We start from the raw sequence: 21,632 nt of genomic DNA, 5'->3' as shown, positions 1-21,632 counted from the left end.
TTTACTTCCATTAAGTGATCTTATATATTTGAACCATTGTGCTGGTTAACCATTACTTATTTTTAGTTTCCGTGTGGGATTACCTTCCATTATGTATTATCTATCATCATTTTTAATTTGTGTGTTAAAAGCATTGAGCTATTATGAGTTATGAATGACGTTACAATTTACACCCTTGTTTTAAATATTTATTTGAGGTGTAGAAACAATATTGTGGCTCACTTATAATTTGAAAATAAGTTATATTGATTGGATTTCAAGTTACATTTTGATCCTGAAAAGAAACCATGCACAAAATTAACTCAAATAATATCTATCTGTAAGAACATATGGTATTCTTAAGACAGAATGCATTATACATTAAAATACAATAAAGAATCTCCGTAAAAATTAAATATATAATCCATAAAAATCATTTATTCAAAATTTAAGATATATATATATATATATATAGCAATAACTTATGATTCATTATTTACGAATGTTCTCAGATTATGAACAATTGTAATCGGGTCGTCAAGACACACTACAGTCTAATATTTTTGGTCCTTTCGTCTTATCTCTCTATTTGTTTTCGGGATCTCTGGGACGTTCTGACAGTCGCATCTATCTATTTGTTTATATAGACTTTGATAATTAGGAGGAAAAGGATCAAATATATATAGGAGGGACCAAAATATAGAGGTGTCACACTTTGAATTATAGCATAAAAGATAATAATAATAATTAAAATTTTAAAAGTGAGAATATATATATTGAATAGTTTATAATAGTGGATAAGGAAGATATTTTTGAAAGCATTTGAAATTTGAAGAGTTTGAGAAAATCTCCCGTGTAGCGGGGAGTTAGCGATTGGTAAAAAAGCAGAGAAAAAGAGCGAGAGGAAAGGAGAAAAGACAAAAGAGAAGAAGGGCAGAAGAGAAGAGAAAGAAGGAAAGAAGAGAGAAAGAAAGAAGCGAAGAATTGGTGTGGTGATGGCGGTGGTAATCGGAGATCTTGGATTAAATCTTCGTTCCAAGGGGGTTGAAGGTCTGCTCGGCTCTGATGGTTTTCTCTCGCGTTTTACTCTCCAAACACTACCTCGAAATGAGCTAGAGGCGAGGACAAGATGGAGGACAACTTGGTGGTGGTGGTGATGGCGTATATGGCTTTTCTTGCGTCCTCGCCTGGCGAGGAATCCGAGGACTTGTACGGTTCTCTTCTCCAATCCTAGATCTCGATCACCATCCAGGGGCGTTGAGGGAGATCAGTGCAGGAGACGACGTTCGATCGATAAAAATCATCGACTTTCCATAAAATGTTTCCCTAATGAAACAAAAAGAAGGGGAAAATATCAGTTGCTCATACTTGAAGCGAGATGATGTTCGTAACCTGGCACAAATCTCGGGGCATGCTTGAAGCTCGTCAGAGGTGCTTATGCTTAGAAAGGTGAATGTTCTTTATAGAATTCCATCCAAAAAATATATATATACTTATGCATGTTCTAGTTGCATCTATGCCGCCATATGTCACAGGTTTTATTTTACAGATCTTCAAAAGACATTTCCCATGTTAATCGTGCCATGGTGGGACCCGCATCATGGGATGCCTTTTGCGAGACCATGCACTCAGCCAGATTACGTGAGGTGATTAATTATAGATGTGGTGGCGTCTTTACATGTATCAGCGTCTTAGGCGTGTTTCTACCGATCGAAAGAAAGAAGAAAGAGAGGGTGGGTTGTGGTATATATATTTAGTAGAAAAGTTGGGATTTTTATGCAAAATCCACATGATGAGTGAAATAATTGAGGACATATAATGCATGTGCATGAAATGTGAAAATATGACAAAGCGAGGGTTTTAAATGCAAAATCCATGAAAAATATATAAAATAATACATGAAAGTTTGGGGGTTTATTGGCAAAATTTGCGATAGTGATGAAAAGTTAAGAGGATCTAAATGCAGAGAAAGAAAGAAGAAAAAGGTTTTTAAGCAGAAGATGAGTGTTTGAGTAAATTCATGAGGCAAGACCCGCCCAAAAGGCTGATCGTGTGCATGTGCATGCACTCTTTACTTGGAGGGCACTCTTCGTTGCGCACCTCTTAATAGTCAGCGGAAGCGGTGAGCTATTGAAGATCGCTTTTAAAACTCTTTGTTTGGACCGCGGTTGAGGCCGTTATTTCTCTTTGGGTGATGGTCTCTTGATTTAATGGGCCTGTTTGAGCCATTAACTCTAAGGAGTGATAAAATTCCACTATAGAAACTCTCTTTGCAGTGATGTAAGGGCCCTTGTTTGAGGCCGTTGGCTACTCTTCAGTGGCCGATTTGAAACCCTTAAAACTCGTCTTGAGCTGTGGACCACTGTTTGAGGCGAATTTGACTCTCGAGTAATAACGCATTCAGCACACTTAAAACTACGCACATGAGCTCGCATGGACTGCATTTGGGGCCGTTGGTGACTCGTCAGAAGGAGATAAAGAAAAATTTCAAAACAGCCTAGTCTTTGAGCTCATGGACCCTTTTGAGGCGTTGACTCTCTCTGTAGAGTGGCAGAAATTTCAAGCGCTTGAGGAAAGCATTCTGAAAACAGAAGATCAGTGAGGCGGTAAAAAGTGATGGATCGACACGAATGGGCTCGACAACCTCGAGATTACGGTGTTGAAGGATTAGCGAGTTCGCAGTTTCGCTGAGCAAAGGCGAGAAGCTTGTGAAAAGTCGAAATGAAGTTCCAGTCGAGTTCAGTCAAATCGAAAAGAATCACGCAAAATTCGAGCAAATGAGCTGACGACCTACCTCGAGGATGAAGAGTTGAAGAGTTCCGAGAAGAGTTGTAGCATGACGCTAAAAGGCGAGTTCGTGAAAAGCCAGAGCCGTGTTGCGTGCTCGCAATCTGCGAGAATCTGGCTTAAAGATCGGATCAAATTCGAGACAGGAGAGAAGAGCTCAAAACATTCAGATAAAGCGAGCGCTCCAGCAAACCTCGGAGTTGGGCGTTGAGGGAGTACGTAAGTTGCTTGTGAAAGTTTCAGCTTAGGCCAAAGCTGCGAAGCTTATATGGAGAAGTCAGTCGAGTTCCCAGATCGAAATCCGAGTCCTGAGAGGTCGAATCGATCAAATTTCGAGTTTCAGAATAAATCCAACAACGAAATGAGCTCCGGCGGCGCTCGAGGGATGAAGAGTTGAAGAGTGCGCAGGATTGTAAAAGCCGCTGACGTAGAAAGCAGAAGCTCGTGACCCAGAGAAAGTCGAAGAACGAGTTTGTGATTAAGTGATCACGTCTGACTTGATCGAAATCAAAGTTTGAGATACATAGTCCCGAAATTCAGGAGGCGAGTTGAGAAGTCCCAGACCCGAGTTTCGGTTTCACAGCGAGTCCAGCGAAATGAGGCAGCGGCGACACAGGGGAGTTGGAGAGTGTTGAAGGGTTCCTGAGGATCGTGGTTTCCTATGACGGCGCGAGGCGAGGAGGCTTATGAAAGAGTCAAAATGAGTTCAGAAATCAAATCAAAGAATTCAGATTCGACAAATGAACCCAACTAACCTCAAGGGTGAAGAGTTAAAGAGTTCACGAGTTACAAAATGGCCTCACATGCCTGCGAAGCGTGAGCACTATAAAAATCAAAATCGAGTTCCAGATCAAATTCGAGATGATAGCTGAAAAGTCCAGAGTTCCAAGTTTTAAACAAGTCGACAAATGAGTTCACAACAACCTCAGAAGCTAAGGCGTTGAGAGTTCTGAAGTTGCACTCATAAGCATGAAAGCCAGAAGCTTATATCAAATCAAGTTCCAAATCGAAATTGAGATGCAAACTAAAAAGTCAGTTCGAGTTTCAAACAAATCAACAAATGAGCTCGACAACATGAAAGTTAAAGTGTTGAAGAGTTCCTGAGGTTGCAGCTTCACAGCATGAAAGCAGAAGCTTATAAAAAATCAAAATCAAGTTCGAAATCAAATTCGAAGATGAAAGTTCAAGGTCCAGGCACTAATTTCAAAGCAAGTCGACAAAATGAAACTCAGCCAGCGCCGAAAGTTAAAGTGTTGAAGAGTTCACTGAGTTAGAAAAACTTCACAAGCATGACAGTAGAAACTTATGAAAGTCAAACCAAGTTTGTGATTCATCGACGTAGGAAATTCCAGCTTGAAATCCAAATTAAATCTAAGATGCAAAATCGAAAGATTCGAGTTTCAAAACAAATCGACAAATGAGCTCACAATACTCAAAGATAAAGCGTTGGAGAGTTCACAGAGTTGTAAAGAGCTACAGGCATGAAGGCGAAGCTTATAAAGAAATCAAATCAAGTTTCAAATCAAATCCAGAGATGCGAAAAGTTCAAATGTCCAGAGTTTTGAGTTTCGAATAAATCAACGAAAATGAGCCTGACGACACTCGAGACTACATGCAATTGAAGAGTTCTAAGTTACAAAAAGTTTCCACAGAGCCCAAAAGCGAAACTTATGAAAAGTCGAATCAAATTCCAAATCAAATCAAAGTTGCAAATTCGATATCCAGTTCCAAGTTTCAAACAAATCAATAAATGAGCTCGATAACCTTAAAATTAAAGTGTTGAAGAGTTCATGAGTTCATAGCCTCCATGCTCGAAGGCAGAGCTTATATCAAATCAAGTTTCAAATCAAATCCAAGATGCAAGTTCAAAGTTCAAGATACAAATTTCAAATGAATCAATAAAATGAGCTCAACAACTCGTGGATAAAGTGTTGGGGAGTTCATGAGTTGCGAAAATGCTTTCTGGCAGTGAAAGCAAGCTTTTATGAAAAATCAAATCAAGTTCGAAATCAAAATCTAAGATGCAAGTTCAAAAATCAAAGATTCAAGTTTCGAACAAAGTCAATAAATGAGCTCAACAACCTCCAGGATAAAGGGTTGGAGAGTTCACATGTTGCAAAAGGTTTCATAAGCTCGGTAGCCGAACTTTGTGAAAAATTCAAATCAAGTTCCAAATCGAGTCCAAGATCAACTCAAATATCCAAGACACAACTTCACCCGCTAAAGTCAGTGTTCAAGATGCATATTTAAGTCGTTGACGAAGACCAAAAGTCAATAAAAAGTCAGCCGATTTCACAGCAAAAATAGTCGGAAGGAGATAAAAAGGCTACAGATTATTGTTGTGTCAAGATGATTAAATTCCAAATTTCTTTGTACTTTTTTAACGAAGACTATGAATTCATGAATAAAAATTTATTTTGTCGGAGTTTGTTTATTTCTTCACACTTATTTTCTTAATCGGAGTTCGCTGACAACGCCTGCAGTAGACTAACGTTAGGGGCTCGCACTAGCCCGAAAGTCATGAACCCGTAATCCTGAGTCTACAAAAATATTAAAATTTGATTTGTGATCCATGTTTTTATCCTGTCAATCCTAATCAAAGTCCAGGATGGAAAAGAAAAAGACCCACAATATTAATAAAATAAATCAAAAGTCAAATATTATTATTATAATAATATTAATAAAAAATAATAATAATATAACAACGCCACGTAGGCAACCATCTGAGGCCATTCAACCATCTCATCCCGCCCCATCAGCACCATTCTCACCTCCACTACCAACAACAATGCGGGCCTCGCTCCTCTCTTCTCTCCTTCCTCCTTTCTCCTCTTCATCCTCTCCCAAACCCTATCCCTATTCCCTCTCTCCCAGCACCTCCATTCTCCTCCCCCGTGCTTCTCTCGGCTCCAGCAATGGCCGCAAGCCTCCTCCCACCTCCTCCAATGGCTCCTGGGTCAGCCCCGACTGGCTCACCGCCATCTCCCGCTCCCTTTCCTTATCCGACGACTCTGGAATCCCCATCGCCGACGCCCGCCTCGACGACGTCTCTGACCTCCTCGGCGGCGCCCTCTTCCTCCCCTTTACAAAATGGATGGTCGAGAATGGTCCCGTTTACCGCCCTCGCCGCCGGCCCCCCGTAACTTCGTCATCGTCAGCGATCCCGCCATTGCCAAGCACGTCCTCAGGAACTACCCTAACTACGCCAAAGGCCTCGTCTCTGAGGTCTCCCAGTTCTTGTTCGGCAATGGATTCGCCATCGCTGAGGGCTCGCATTGGATGGTGCCTCACTCACTCTTCTCTTCTCTTCTCCTCTTCATCATGATCTAATTTGTCTGAATTTCTTTTGTACGCAGGTGAGACGCAAAAGCTGTATCTCCTTCTCTTCATAAGAAGTTTTTTTATCAGTGATGGTCGACAAGGTGTTCTGTAGGTGTGCTCAAAGGCTGGTTGAGAAGCTTGAGCCGTTTGCTTTTAAGAGGCGATATGGTGAACATGGAGGAGAAGTTTTCTCAATTGACATTGGATGTTATTGGCCTTTCCTTGTTTAATTTCAATTTTGACTCCCTTTCTTCTGATAGTCCTGTCATTGATGCAGTTTACACTGCATTGAAGGAGACAGAGGCTCGCTCCACTGATATTCTCCCCTACTGGAAGGTAAGGTAGTTACGAGCTGTTTGATCTCTTGTAGAACCTACAATAGTTGAAACCCTTTTCTCTCACTGCATCATATGAGACTTCCTGAAATAGAACTTGGTTAGTATGACCTTTGTTCTGCTAATTGATTGTTAGTTAGACACAAATTTTTTGACATACACAATGCCCCTCATTCACTTTGACATGTATGGGGGATTATCCTTCAAGATTAGGAATAAAAAATTTGTAGCTTTTTGCGTTAATAAGCCTATAATTGTTAATGTGATTGTGTAAATCTCTTGTATACTTTTTCAGCCTTTGTTGTGAGTAATGGCTTAACTTTGAAAGCTGAGAAACATTCTTGAAACAGCATGTTTATGTGATTGTTAAATCATTGAAAAATACTTTTAAATACTTGACATCACTGCTTTTGTATTTGATGAGTTTTTGTGATTTCGTATAGATGAGCTAATTAGTTGCCCTGTTTGTATCTTTGAGAATATTGTTGCTTGCGTCATTTGTTGCTGATTAATGTTATAATTCTTTTATCAGATTGGGTTTTTGTGCAAGATAGTTCCTAGGCAGATAAAAGCAGAAAGAGCAGTGACCATTATCAGGAAGACTGTTGAAGAACTAATTGCAAAATGCAAAGAAATGGTAGAGGCTGAAGGGGAACGAGTTGACAGAGAGGATTATGTCAATGAAGCAGATCCAAGCATTCTCTGCGCTTCTTGCTAGCCAGTCGTGAGGAGGTTTTCCATTATACTATTTGCCATTTATTCTACTATGAAACTCACTCTTTCTGTGCATATTATTTGCTTATTCCACTGGGCACCTCCAGAACTCATTTTTTATACCTTTTTTTTTATCAGCTCAAATTTTAAAGATCATGAAATGTTTTGATAGTCTCACTGGTAAACTTTGATCTATCCACTAATTATTACTCAGTGGAGCTGCAACAGAACTATGTAATTGAAAATTTTGTTTAATGTTTATGTACTTTTTAGTTTTTATTTTATGCTTATGTTGTGACCCTCGAGAGAAAAGATGGGCCAATACTTGAAAATTAATATATTAGAATCCTCGATAGGTTTTTATGATGCTGCTAACTTTTCATGGTATTAGGGGGATACTTTGAGTGAGTATGCCCATACTGGGTGCAAAGAACAAACAAAAATAACTGCGAAAGATCTTAACCCTAACAAACATGGGACCGGCAATATGGTTCCTTTTCCCTTTCTGAACTATTTCCGGCCTGCCATAGGTATTCTTCTTCCCTCATCCCTATCCATCACCATCCCCTTTTATCTCCTTTTTACTGATATCCTGTAATCATTTCCATTTACGTTTCTTTAGGGCTCTTACTATCACCGATTCTTTTTTGGAGACAACAGAATTTCCTTGCCCCTCCAATATTACAGTTCAGTAACTTTAAGCTTTGGAATACATGAAGATACCCATAATTAATAACCTTTTTTTTTTAAATATTCATGGTATATGAAATGTCTTCTGATTTATTTGTCTTTACATCAGCAATTCTTTAGTCGGCGCCTAATTTTCAATGAATCTACTTCTTGTATTGGTGTAGACCTTTCTCTTTTCTGTGAGATAAGGCTGATATGATTTGTGTAATGATTTGTGTAATGTGTTTCAGGTTAGCAGTGTACAATTGCGAGACGACCTTCTATCAATGCTAGTTGCTGGACATGAAACAACAGGTTCTGTATTGACATGGACTCTTTATCTTCTTAGTAAGGTATCATTCCAATTTTTTCTCTCTTCCACAGATATATTTACCTAATTGGTCATCCTTTGGGTTTCACATGCAAAACCAAACCCCTGGCTGTAGAAGTTGGATGATGAGACTGCGAACTTTATCCTTACAAAGTACTGCTACATATAAGTTGTTATTGGAATTTTTGCAATTACTTCTTGCTTTACATCATAAGAATTATGGGCCAAATATCATCACACAGGTTGGTGATGCACATGTTCCCAAATCAGATCCATATGAACAAAAAGGACTCCTTTTTTTAGTGTCAATTTTGTCTTTGCGTTGTGAAAGCCTACTTAGAATGATATTTATAGGAGACCCACTCTTTGTAACAAAGGTCTCCCCAGTAGGGGTATCTTCTTGGTATTATATCACAGATATTATATTTGGAGACCCTTGGCTTTGTAGGAAAAATACAGACGTAATATGTGAGACTGACTACTAATTAGCCCATGATTATCCTAATATATAGTGCCCAACAGACATCAAATTTTAGATGATGCAATATAATTGCTTCCATGTTTTCTGTCGGGTGTTAAACTTCAAATTTTTATTGCCTACATCATTTCAACACATATTCTATTGGTTCCTAAACTTTAATTTTGATTGCCTACATTTTAACATATGTTGGCTGTTGAACTTTGTATCACTGCAGGACCCATCTGCCTTGTCTAGAGCACAAGAAGAGGTCGGCAGTGTTCTACAAGGAAGACTTCCTAGATACGATGATGTCAAAGAGCTGAAGTACTTGACTCGTTGCATATATGAATCAATGCGTCTTTACCCACATCCTCCTGTATGTTGCATCCTTTGTCCTTCACATACTATGTGATCTCAATGTTTAAGTTCTGTTTATTGTCTAGGTCTTGATAAGGCGGGCTCAAACTGCTGATGTGCTTCCTGGAAATTACAAGGTCAATGCCGGTCAAGATATAATGATATCAGTGTACAATATACATCATTCTCCTCAGGTAATCATCTGGGAAACTAAAAATTTCCTCAGGTCCCCTTCATTATCATTCTGTTCAAGTCTTATTATACACCATTGAAGCAGAACCACTATCTGTTACACAGGTGGAATATAAACTTAATTAGATGTCAAAGTTCATGCAGTTTTTAGGTGGAATGAGATCTAAAAAGCCTAATACTTATTTTTAACCATGTTTCCTTAGTATCTAGCCATGAGAATTTTGCCTAAAGCCAGTTTCAATGATTTGTTGTGACTCAAAATAAAAATGGTAGGCAAATCATTTGATATTTTCTTTGAAAAGAGTGAAAGAACTACAGTTTTAAGAATCTGCATGATAAACTCAGAACTTTGTTGGTAGGGGTCTAGATGCTTGAGCAAGGGTTGTGTTACTGTATTAATAGTCTTACACGTGCGTGTTTTCTATGTTTTGCATGTTTTGTCTATTTTTATCTTCACCTTTTATGTCCATTACAACTTCACTTGCATTTTTTTGAAGGTCTGGGACAGAGCAGAAGAATTTGTGCCTGAAAGGTTTGACCTGGAGGGACCTATACCAAATGAGACAAATACTGATTTTAGGTTTGTATTTTGATGCCTGTCTCTCTGTGTTTACTTATCTGAGTTGTTTTTAACAGATCTCTAACATTTAATTTAAATTGAGAAGCTGCTTTCCAGAATAGCTGGTGTGTTCTGTTGGTTGTTTTTGTTATAATTCTATTACTGTCAGAGTTTCTTGTACCAATAGCTTTTGACAAATTATTTTTTTTCTTTTTATTAAATAAAGAAAGAACAAATTAACTAATGAGAAGCATCTTCTTTCGGATTGGTACTGAAATTATGTTAAATCATTATTGTTGCCACAGATTTATTCCATTCAGTGGCGGACCACGGAAATGTATCGGTGACCAGTTTGCTATGCTGGAGGCTATCATTGCATTAGCAATTTTTTTGCAACATATGAACTTCGATCTGGTTGCTGATCAAAAGATTGGCATGACAACTGGTGCAACCATCCACACTACGAATGTAAGTTCCTATAATTTCTGTGTGAAAATCATTTGATGCATTTTTTATTCAGTTAGGTACCTAGAAGCAAATACATGAAACCTTTTGTTGACTATGCTACGAATGTAAGTTCCTTATTTTACTGACTTTATGCTTCCTAGTGCATATCCAAATGTTATTGAGGAACTATTGTCCCATTCAATTTGTGTGATTGAAAGATGAATACCAGACTATTCCACTTCCCATGAATAAGAAAATTTGTATATCGTGTATCCCTCGAGATTATTTAGTGGTAATGCTTGCCTCTTACAATCAACACAAATGTTACAAATTAAAAAACTTGAGATGCTCAAACCAAACTATGATTATTTGTTGAAGGAATTACACTTAAAGACTTGAGATGCTAAACCTAATTATGATTATTTTTTTGAGGAAATTACACTTCAAGTAAGAAATCTTGAGTTTTTAAATTGAGTTATCTGGATATGTAGTAATCGTTTTCAATTCTACACCATGTGTCGATCTCTATTATTAACTACAAGTTTGCTGATGAATCATATATCTTGTACTGCATCTCTACCTATGGTAAACAGTTTCTCTATGGCAGGGGTTGTACATGACTCTAAGCAAGAAAGTTGCAGCAGAATATGCCTCACTTTGATGGTAATTATGTTGTTAAGTATTGTTAGGTTATAATTGCTTTGCATTGTCTTAGGCCTCTGACTACAGTTTGGTGTTAAAATAAGAAAGAAAAATCTGCGAAATGTTGTTTTCTCTCAAGGTTCACTCTATCTCATGTCATTCATAGCTAACTCCGCCTGCTTTTAGATTTCTTGCATATATTCACTTTTTTCTCAGTTTAGTCATTTACCCTTTAAATAGTTGACCTGATTCTATGCTTGCATAGATAGGCGAATGTCTTTGTTGACATGTAGAAAAGAAAACTTTGCGGACATGTAAAAAATTTACCACATCAGCAAAACAAATATCAATTTAAATAACCTGGTATGCATTTTGTGGATGAAATATCATCTCCATGTAAGCGAAAGATTCATATCTATTTGACTAGAAAGACTAATAGATAATAGTAACAAATTCTTTGACCATAGAAGTCAAAGACGCGAGCCAATGTCCGAGTATCAGGTGCTACGGCGCTGAAGTAACCCATGCCATACTCCCAGGAGGTACTCAAATTGGATCAGTGATCGATTTCTAGGTTTCGTCGTAAACCTAATTGGTTACTTCCAATTACTTAAATCAATAGTTCAAACCTCTCTAACTGATTGATGGGGACTGAGATCCTGCTAATCGTTTATGGAAACTGATGGATAATCAGCAATGTTAGTCTGTGTAAAAAGAATTGTTTCTCTCTTAACAAGAACTATTTCATATTAATGTCAATAGGAGCATCATGTGAACAATTTAGGTTGTCTCTCACGAGTTATTCTTCTTTCATGCCAGAACATTCTGATAATATGATTTTTTTTTTTTTTTTCAGAAATTTCACTCAGCATTTCACTCAGCATAGAGAGACTTGATTGTTCCATTATCAAAGAGCTGTCTTATTTCGGTTAATTCTTCAGAAATTTCAGTCCATTTTAAGTGGTAAGATTGAAAATGTATATTGTTCCTTTACTGTTTTGTAGCGAGTTTTTTTTATTAACAGCTATTAATCTTGAATATAATGTCATTCTTTTGCTTATTCTGTGAAGGATTCCATGATGAAACTATATTGTGTTCTCTGTCTAGGAATAAATATTTTAGATTAAAATATTAAAACAAAAATAATAGTATTTACCACTTTACTAACAAAGTAATTGGAATTTTATTCTCCGCTACGCTCAAAGATCTAGGGTTTGAATCCTGCTTGTTACTTGTCCACAATTCCTATTTAAAAAAAATAAAAGAATTGAAGCAGAGATATATATTAATTGAAAATAGGTAATAATAATAATAATAATAATAATAATAATAATAATAATAATGTCTACCTTAAGAAACTTGTTTGGCTGTAAACACATTTACTCATTCAACGTATTATATCAAAATAGTGATATTGGTGATTAATAACAATAATTTAAAAATCCATTTGAAAATTGTAAATCAGAAGTATAGTAAATCATCATTAAAAAATAAGCATAGGTCTCCAAAGCATAATTATTTTCGAATTATACTAAACCAGAAATTTCAGAAGAATGGTTCAAAAATATACATAATTTCCAAAATAATATGTTTTCAAATTTTTATAAATATTAAAATTTATTTATTTACTTTGTACGTGGGTGACCTGACACTGAAATATCAGAAGAACAAAAATAAGATCTTTGAGGCAATTGAAGTTGAGATCTACTCAAATATCTTGGCAACAAGTGGCTGGTGACCAACCTCTCTATATATAAGTATATAACAATATACATATATCTGTGCAATCAACATGCAGTATATATATATTTAACTATATTAAAGAGGCTGCAGCTTAACTTATATGCATGCATGTACAACCGTATTCCAAAGAATGCAAAATCAACGTGTATATATATATATATATATATATATATATATACATATGACTATGTTCAAAAGCTGCAGATTAATCATATGAGTAAGGGTGCGTTTGGATGCATGCAATCATTATTCTTGGAAAGTGAATCATTGATTACATATTCTCTTTCCTTTCTTTGGATGTTATTTTATATATGTGAATCATTTGAGGGTTGATGGAATTACATTCGCCCATACGAAGAATACAATCATTACACGCGTTGGAAATACTCATTACAATAGTTGAATTTACATCTTTACCCAAATTAAGCTTAATTAATAGAAATTGAATTAACTTAATTAATAAATAAATTAAGTTAATTAAATAATTAATTGGTTAACTTAACTAATTAAATAATTAATTAACGTAATTAATTTAGTTAATAAAATAATTGATTAAATTAATTAATAAAAATAATTAATTAATGTAGTTAACTTAATTAATTAAGTTAACTCATTGATGATTATATTAATTAAGTTTAATCAGTATTTTATTAACTGAATGATTAGTTAACATAATTAATTATTTTACTAACTAATTAATTAACTCAATTAAGTTAAGTTAATAAAAATAATTAATTGTGTTAATTTGATTAATTAAATAATTAATTAATTAATTAAATTAATAAAAATAATTGATTAACTTAATTAATTAAATTAATAAAAATAATTATTTTGTATTAATAAAATAATTTATTTAATTTAATTAATTCTTAGTTATCAATAACATATATATAATTATTTTTTAAGAAGGGTATAAAGATAATTGTCTCATATATTCTCCACTTATTATTTACATTCCTAATGCATAATCCTCTTTGCCCAAAAACAGTTTTCATTCTTATTTTTTCCCCATTACCCACATTCTCATTCTTCTCTTCATTACTTCCATTCTTATCCTCATTTTTAGTCCGTCATCCAAACGCACCCTAAATATATATACACACACATTGGTTTGTAGCCAGTTTAAAGGAAGGAGAAAGAAAAGAAAGAGAAAAGATGTGTTGGAGATAAACTTATAATAACTTGAATGTTAGAGCTGGAGAGAGCCAACAACAAAAGTCTCTGATTCATTAACTCAAAAGATACATACTTATACTGTGACCAATATATGCTAGCCAGCTAATAAACCATACCCATGTGAACAAAGGAGATAAAAGGACAGAAGCTGCAAAATAACATTGATAGCTAGTTCATAGGTTTGGGTTATTTACTTATTTATCAACATGATAAGACTTCACCCTGTAGAAGTGCAAATCCATGCACTCATATAGAGTCATAGACAAGAGAAGCTAGACTTAGCTTCCAATATACAAGTCAACTTGTGTACATACTTCAACAAAATGTAGCTTAGATCATCATATATATGCTAGGACTTAAAAACATGCACACCATGCACCAATCTTTAGCACAACAAAGCATTTACAGTAAGAACAACATCATCAAATATTCAGATAACAATGCTAGAGAGTGTGAGTAGATGAAAGGGTGAGTATAGCTTGGCTCAACAATATAATAAGATGGCAACAAAAAGCTTAAAACAAAAAGTTTCATTACAGTTTGCAGGGGTTTTGAGAAACAAAATTTCCAGGAATCCCTGCTTTGATGCTTTTTACAAACAAAAGAGATGAAAATGCTGGGGCCCACAGCCGGATCAATTACCCATAGTCAACATATTTATATTGATCAACATAAAAGTAAGTTTGCCAAGAATGTATGCATATATTCAAATGTAGAAATGCTCATTGTTTATTATTGGATTGAAATCTAATGGTGCGTACTATTTTGATACATAGTATTATTATATTTATAGATAGCAGCCCAACAAAAAATATAATATATAGTATTTTGATCTAAATTATTAATTGTGATTGTAATATTAACCTAATAAATCTCAAATATTTAACTATGTTTCTACTAGTATCTACATTTAAACCGCTGAAATAAACTTTAAAGCAACTTAACAATCCGTTGTTATCTAATATAACGGTTGATATGTGGGAACGCCCCACAAGACTTAATCTCTCATTATATATATATATATATTGAAATATATATTATGACCATTCAATTATCTTTTAAAAGAAGACATTTACTTCAATTTCTTTATGGTGTAATATTCCAACAAATGTAAATCCTCAGTTGGTAATAACATTTCAAAAAAACAAAAATTCAAAAAAATTCAAAAAGAGTTGATAAACACGTGGTATGCACGTGCTCCCATAGTTCTATATATCTACATCTCCAACGTTGTGATTCATTTCTTCAGCCTCGTTTCTTCTCAGATGCTTCTTCTCCAAGGAACCCCATCGTCTCCTTTCCAAACCCTAACCCTAGCTTCATGGCGATCACTTGCTTGATCCCTTTGCAAACCCGGACTTCATTCACGTCACGTCGTTGATCTCACCGCAACTCTGCTCTTCAAGGTCACACGGCGATCAGGTGTTGTTTTCATGGATTCAAGAATTTCTTGTTAAATTTTTTCATTGTTCGTATATAAATGCGTAGAATATGGTGATTGATTTTTTGCATTCGTGTTGTTCGTGGTCTTCTTGATTAGGGTTTTCTGGGTTTTCAAATCATCTTTTTTATCGTCTCTTTTGATTTCTCTTTTTAAACCTGTGTGTTCATCAATTGGAGTACTTTTCTGGTGAAATTGTTGGCTTAATTCATTGAAAATTGCAACTTTTTTGGTATCAGAGAAGTTGATCCATCTAGGGTTCTGGGGGGAGTGTTGAGGTGAACTGAAGCATTGAATCCATGGAGGCTAGAAGTCAAGAGATGAGGAAAATGGAAGAGAGCTTGAAGAATCAGCTTAAGGAGCATGCTGATCAGTTAGATCGAGCTATTCAAGAGTTCCGGGAGCAACAATCCAAGGATATGGAGGAGGTGAGAACTATGCTTGTTAAACTAGCTTGTTTGATTAGTTCTCAATCCTCTAGTAGCTGTATTTCATGCCTGGAATCTGGAAAAGAGTGTGGATTTACTAGTGCAATTCAACCTAAATTTGCTATGTTGGAATTTCCTAAGTTTCATGGTGAAGGATTAAATGAATGGTTATGTAAGTGCAAACAGTACTTTGATTTTGATGAAACTTCAGATGATATTAAGGTGAGAATGGCTTCATTACATCTTGAAGGTAGGGCACTAGTATGGCATCAGAATTATATGAGATACAAGGGAAATCAGGGAGTGTTACAATGGGAGGAATATATACATGCACTGAGTATTAGGTTTGGGGAAGCATTATATTTAGACCCTATTGCTGAATTAAAGCAGCTCGAGCAGGTGGGAACACTAGAAACTTACTTAGATAAGTTTGATGAAATCTTAAATAGGTTGGATTTGTGTGAAGATTATGCAGTTAGTTTATTCCTAAGTGGACTTAAGGAGGAAATACGGTATCCAGTTAGAGTGTTCTCACCTAGTAATCTTGTAGAGGCTGTGAGATTGGCCAAGTTGCAGGAATTAATTGTTGAAAAGTTGCATAAGGAAGATGAAAATTACACTGAAGACAATCAGGAGAATACACCCATGATCCCTTTGAATGGATTAGCTGGAGTGCCTTCATTATGTAATTACAGAACCATGAGAGTTAATGGTAGCATCAAGGGGCAGAAGGTGCATATTTTAATCAGCTCTGGAAGCACACGCAATTTGATTGATGCAAATACAGTGAATAGTCTGGGGTGTACTGTAGCTTCCATTTCTCCTGTGACTGTTGTAGTAGCAGATGGGAGCAAAATTCAGTGTGAAAAAACTTGTGTAGATTTGAAATGGAAGATGCAGGGACAGGAATTCCAAGATGATGTGTTAGTTATGCCTCTGAATGGCTGTCAGATGGTTTTGGGCATACAGTGGTTGATATTGTTGGGGCCAATCATATGGAATTTTAAACAGCTGAGTATGGAATTCACAGTGGGCAACAAGAAGGTAGTTCTGAGAGGTGCTTAGTAATGACTAAGGAAAGAGTGACTACACAGGAGGAACTTGGATTGCCAGTTCCAACATTTTGTAAAACTCAACAATATGGTTGTTAAACCATATATTTTGTATTTCTGAAGATGTTAGTAATCAAGACTTATATTTCCTTTATTTTGGCACATTGTGTGTGTGTGTGTGTGTGTTTTGGTGGATTTTGAGTAATTTTTTTCTAATGTGTTGTGTGTCTGCATGTCCATTAATAATTGTAGAAAGGAAATATCTTAATGATTTTTTGAGTTTGAGATGATTAATTTGCTTCTTTAATTAATAGAAATATCTGATACTTTATTTGTGGGGCTTAGTAAAAGGTTAGCTGACAATGAAAGCTAGGAATGTTGTCCAAACTGTGATAATGTATTTATACTCCATCAAGAATTAATACTTAAATCTTGTATTTTCATATAGAAATTTTTCATATGATATTACATGTGTGAAAGGCTATACTGTATTGTAAGATTTGGACATTGTCAACAAGGTTCTTGAAAAGTTACCATGCATTGAAGGAGTCTTGTATAACTACTTAAGCATTTGTAAGGTTTCTAGTTTTTGGTTGTCACTTGTAGTACTAAAATTTAATTTCATGTGAAGTTTGGTTGAGATAGAACTGTTCTTACTTTCTGTATTATTTCATTGGATTAAGTTGTAGGCTTTTGTTCCATTAACCTGCTTTTTATCTTGGGGTATAAATATAGAGATTTTTTTGCCTGAGCTTCCCACTAGTTAAGGCTGGAATTTTTGAGCTTGACCCTTTTTCTTTTTCTTTTTTTGTCTTTTTAAAAATCATTTTTTTCATATGGTTTTCATTTGCAAGTGGTTGCATAACTTATCCTGTTATTGTCCTTTTCTTCTATTTAAAAATTCAAAAGAGGTTGTGTGTCAAAACTTTGGCCAAGCAAGTAGTGGTATTTACTTATGCTGCAATTTTTCACTTGCTGCTTGAAGAATTGAATGACACTTTAAATGCTAAGAATTACTACATTTTTTAATGCACCATCTAATATCTGTATACTTTGATAATTATTGTATTTGTTGGCTTTATTTCATTAACCTTCCACTTCCCTTAGTTTTGTTTAAATATTATTAGAGACATAACATATGATTACCTAAGTTATAACTAATGTATATGTGACGTCATTTCCCATCTCCTCTTTCATGTTGTAATTTAATCAGTATGACAAATCAAATGACCCCAGCCAATATTTTTCAAGTTTCAACTTTTACAAATGCCAATAAAGCACTTTAACTGTAAATTATTTAACATTTTCACCGAGACAAATAGAAACCTATAAACTAAGTAATGTATAATAAATCTAACGAAACCTAGCATGCAATCAAGGCATTAATTAACCTTTTCATGGTTACTTGATTTTAAGCCAAAAGGTTTGTAATGAATATTTATTAATTACATTAATTTTATTGTCCTTCTTTGTGACTGATGATGCCTTGATCACTAATTTACTCAATTGTTTTTGCAACCATTACAAAACACTAAGCAGGAAAACTTGAGAAATCAAGTATAGATAATGCTAGTTGTTAGTTCAGTTTTAAACTTGTTCTGTACCCTCTCCAAGTGTATTTTTCGTTTTAAATCCGTTTCATGCATGTGTGGGCCCTTCTCCTACTTTGTAGTTGAGTTAGTGATTTCATTCTATATGTATAAACACTACCACATGCATGTGTATACAAATAATACATATAGTCCCAGAGTTCATGATCAATCAATCACTCGCTCACCTGGTTTTCTTAATTTAAAATTTTAAATATTTAATTACAAATGTTTAGTGAAAAGAAACTAATCAAAGTATCTATCAAGGCAACCCCCCCAACCCCCAAAACAATAGTTCACCCCTCGCCGTGTCTTACCACCACCACACCCCTATGTTATATATGAGTCCGCTAATGTTTTACATCAGTGTAAATACTAAAATACATACATACATACATTTCAGCGTATGTGTAAGAGGATTTACGCACACAATGAAAAGTAAGTTGCTCACAAACAGATTAGCATTTCGCCAATGATCAAATGAGTACATGATTGGTATCACGGTCATTGATAGAAATTTCTTGACGAATGATCGCGAGTTCGATTACTCGGTGAGGCAGCATTTACGGGAGATGTGAGTGGTGGTTGTGTGCGGGTGGTTTCAGCACTCATATGTGCGTGGGCCCCGTCTCCACTTACTCCACCGAGATTTGGGCATGTCCCTGACGCTTTAGCAGGGCTTTCGAACTGTTTGTTCTTCTTGTCCAAAAAAAAAAAAGTATTTCTTGATCACCTTCTGCATCTTCTAACTCAATTACTTCATCTTTTCCGGCAGCTTTGTAAAATCCCTTTGTTATAGCAGCTTAATTTTGTGACTTTTATATATTCTGAAACGAAGCAGGAATCTATCACAATAGAGAAATGCTATTCCCTCCGAAAATTTGGTCTGAAATTTTCGGACGACTGACGTGGATGCTGATGTGGCATCCACGTCAGCACATTTTCTCTCTCTTATGTTAAACAGAAAAAAAAAATGAAATAAATCTTTTAAACTTTCCCAAATATTCTTCTTTCTCACCGCCTCCTTCTCCGGAACGAAGCATTTCCTCGCACTGCCGTCTCGCCGTCTCCATTGACGCCGCCACACCATTGTCGACACTACCGTCGCACACCATTGACATTCCCGTATCATCTTCTTCCTCGCCGTCTCCCTCTCCGAAACGAAGCCCTTCCTCGCCATCTCGATTGCCGCCCGCCTTCCATATCTCTCTATTTCTCTCTCGATTACATGGAACTTCTCTCGAAAAATCAAAAAGCGGAGAAAAAAGATAGAAAATTGGATGAATCGATCCATCGCGGAGCTTCTCCAGCTAGGTATTCATCTCCTCTTTTTGATGTTGTTTTCCGGATGTTTTTGCTCTGTAATCGCTGTTTTTGGTTCAAAAAAACTCATCTAGGGGTTTTTGATTGGTTGTTGTATGATCTGGAGGAGAGAAGATGGGTTTTTCAGTAGATCCGTTAGGGTTTTGCTTGTGTTTTGTTCTGTTAGGGTTTGATTCGGATCGTTATTGTTCGTATTTTTTGTGTTTCTTTGTAGGTTTTGTTTGATTTTTGTTAATGTGGTTTGTTGTTGATGTAGCTTGTTTCAGTGGTTGATAGTGTGGATCAATGGCGGTGTCAATGTTTTTAGCATCGATGACTGATGTTAATCGGGCGTGTGTTTTTAGCCTCTGTTTATCTGTTGCAATTTATTTAGTATGATATGTATGTTTTGATGAAAGGGATCCGATTAAATCCACATGAAATTTGTGGATGTTTGTTTTTATGGTATCATTGCATTTCCAGCATTCATGTTATGTGTGGTAGTTTCACAACAAGATGGTTTTATTTAATTGATAGATGTTGAACAGAGGATATTTCAAACCATCTATGCTGGAGTGGTTCTTTAGTTTAAGTCATTTGTGTTTCTTTTTCATCTTGTCTCGACGCTTGAGAAGTGACTCTTATTGAAAACTGAAGGATGATATCTTACAACTGCTTTAGTTTGCCTTTATGATGTTTATTTTGAACTTGTGTTTGAAGATTCCCCATTGCATGATCATTCACTGAAATTTATTTACTTGTAGCTGTCTTTTATTTCTTTATAATTCATTTTATTCCTAGAGATCCTTTCTTACATTACTTTGAGATGGACTTTTCGTACCTGCTGATTTGTGTTTCTTCAGAATGTGCATGTATATGTTGTGAAATAAAGGAGCACACATGCAGGTTTTGGTAACCTATGCACTATGTTAGTGATGTGTCATTGCATGCTAAATTTTATATGTTGTTGTATAGTTGCAAGATTTCCACCTGAGACTTGCACATAGTTTTCAGGCATTTGATCTCTTGCTCAAGATAACACTTACACAAGGACCTTCATGGAGCATGATATGGAAAGGAATCCCTCGTCTTAGTCTTCTTGAATACATATGGTGGATAAAGGTGGTTAAATTTACTTGTTTTAAGTTTGATGTACCAGAGGTAGTTAGATGTCAAAGTTATAATTTGTTTGGGTTTGCATGTTGATGACTTATTGTGCAAGTAGTCATTTTCCATATAACCCATGTTCTTCTTTATGTCATTTACATTCAGATTATTTTCAAGAGAATTTGGGCATGCAAACCACTATGTGATAGTGAATTCAGCGATCTGATCACGTGAGAACTACTACACACTAAACAAGTTCCACTTTGGTCTTTCATTGAAAGCAGTGTCTTTGTCCTTTCAAGTTTCAGCCTTTTATGAATCTGTGGCACAATCAATATTCTACTTTCAATTAACTATCGAATGTCATCATGTCTGCATTTCTCCGTCCTGTAGGTTGTGAGGTTACTTGGGTTGTTCAGTTTAAAAAAGATTAATGTAGGGGAACCATAGAATTTGATTAGTAAATCTAGTGTTGTTAAGACCAAGTCTATTGGAAAAGACGCATTGCTTGATACATAATATACTGCAGCTGATGCTTCACATTCTTTTTGGAAACAGCTCTTCATATGGTCATAATGCCGAGGGCCAATGTACTATGAACATCCTCCGACTTCAGAAGATCAAATGCCCATTGTTAAACATGAATATAGATTTCACCCATCGATCCAATGTGCTTCCGAGGGGGAACTTCCAAATTTTACTCACACAGCTACTACGTGGCTTATCCAATATGATCTTGCACAGGGCATTGAAATGGAGCTAAGCAATCTGTTAAAGGATATTTCTCAACATTAATTGAGATCCAACTAATAAAATAATTAAACACAAACAACAACATCAACAAAATGAATAACACGAACAAGTTTTAACAATATTAGACAGATACAACACAAATAACAACAATAACAGCAAAATGAATAACACAAACAACACAAATAACAACAACAACAACACAAGCGCATCTGCAAAATGAAAACATCCTCACACAAATCAAATGTCAT

The 21,632-nt window shown here is 35.7% G+C and overlaps 1 protein-coding gene and 1 pseudogene across 1 annotated transcript; both read left to right on the top strand.

The window, feature by feature from the left end:
* Positions 1–5,515: 5,515 nt before the first annotated feature.
* Positions 5,516–11,862, top strand: LOC120269423 (annotated as a pseudogene).
* A 3,109-nt stretch (positions 11,863–14,971) lies between these two features.
* On the top strand, positions 14,972–16,795 carry LOC120270289. The gene is made up of 2 exons (XM_039277309.1): positions 14,972–15,134; positions 15,393–16,795. Exon 2 carries the CDS (start codon positions 15,453–15,455, stop codon positions 16,644–16,646), a length of 1,194 nt encoding a protein of 397 aa, XP_039133243.1. The 5' UTR covers positions 14,972–15,134; positions 15,393–15,452; the 3' UTR covers positions 16,647–16,795.
* Positions 16,796–21,632: the final 4,837 nt, after the last annotated feature.

The sequence above is a fragment of the Dioscorea cayenensis genome, chromosome 2 (genome assembly GCF_009730915.1).
Source record: "Dioscorea cayenensis subsp. rotundata cultivar TDr96_F1 chromosome 2, TDr96_F1_v2_PseudoChromosome.rev07_lg8_w22 25.fasta, whole genome shotgun sequence".
Classification (NCBI taxonomy): Eukaryota; Viridiplantae; Streptophyta; class Magnoliopsida; order Dioscoreales; family Dioscoreaceae; genus Dioscorea; species Dioscorea cayenensis.
This window is presented reverse-complemented; position numbering and strand designations above follow the sequence as displayed.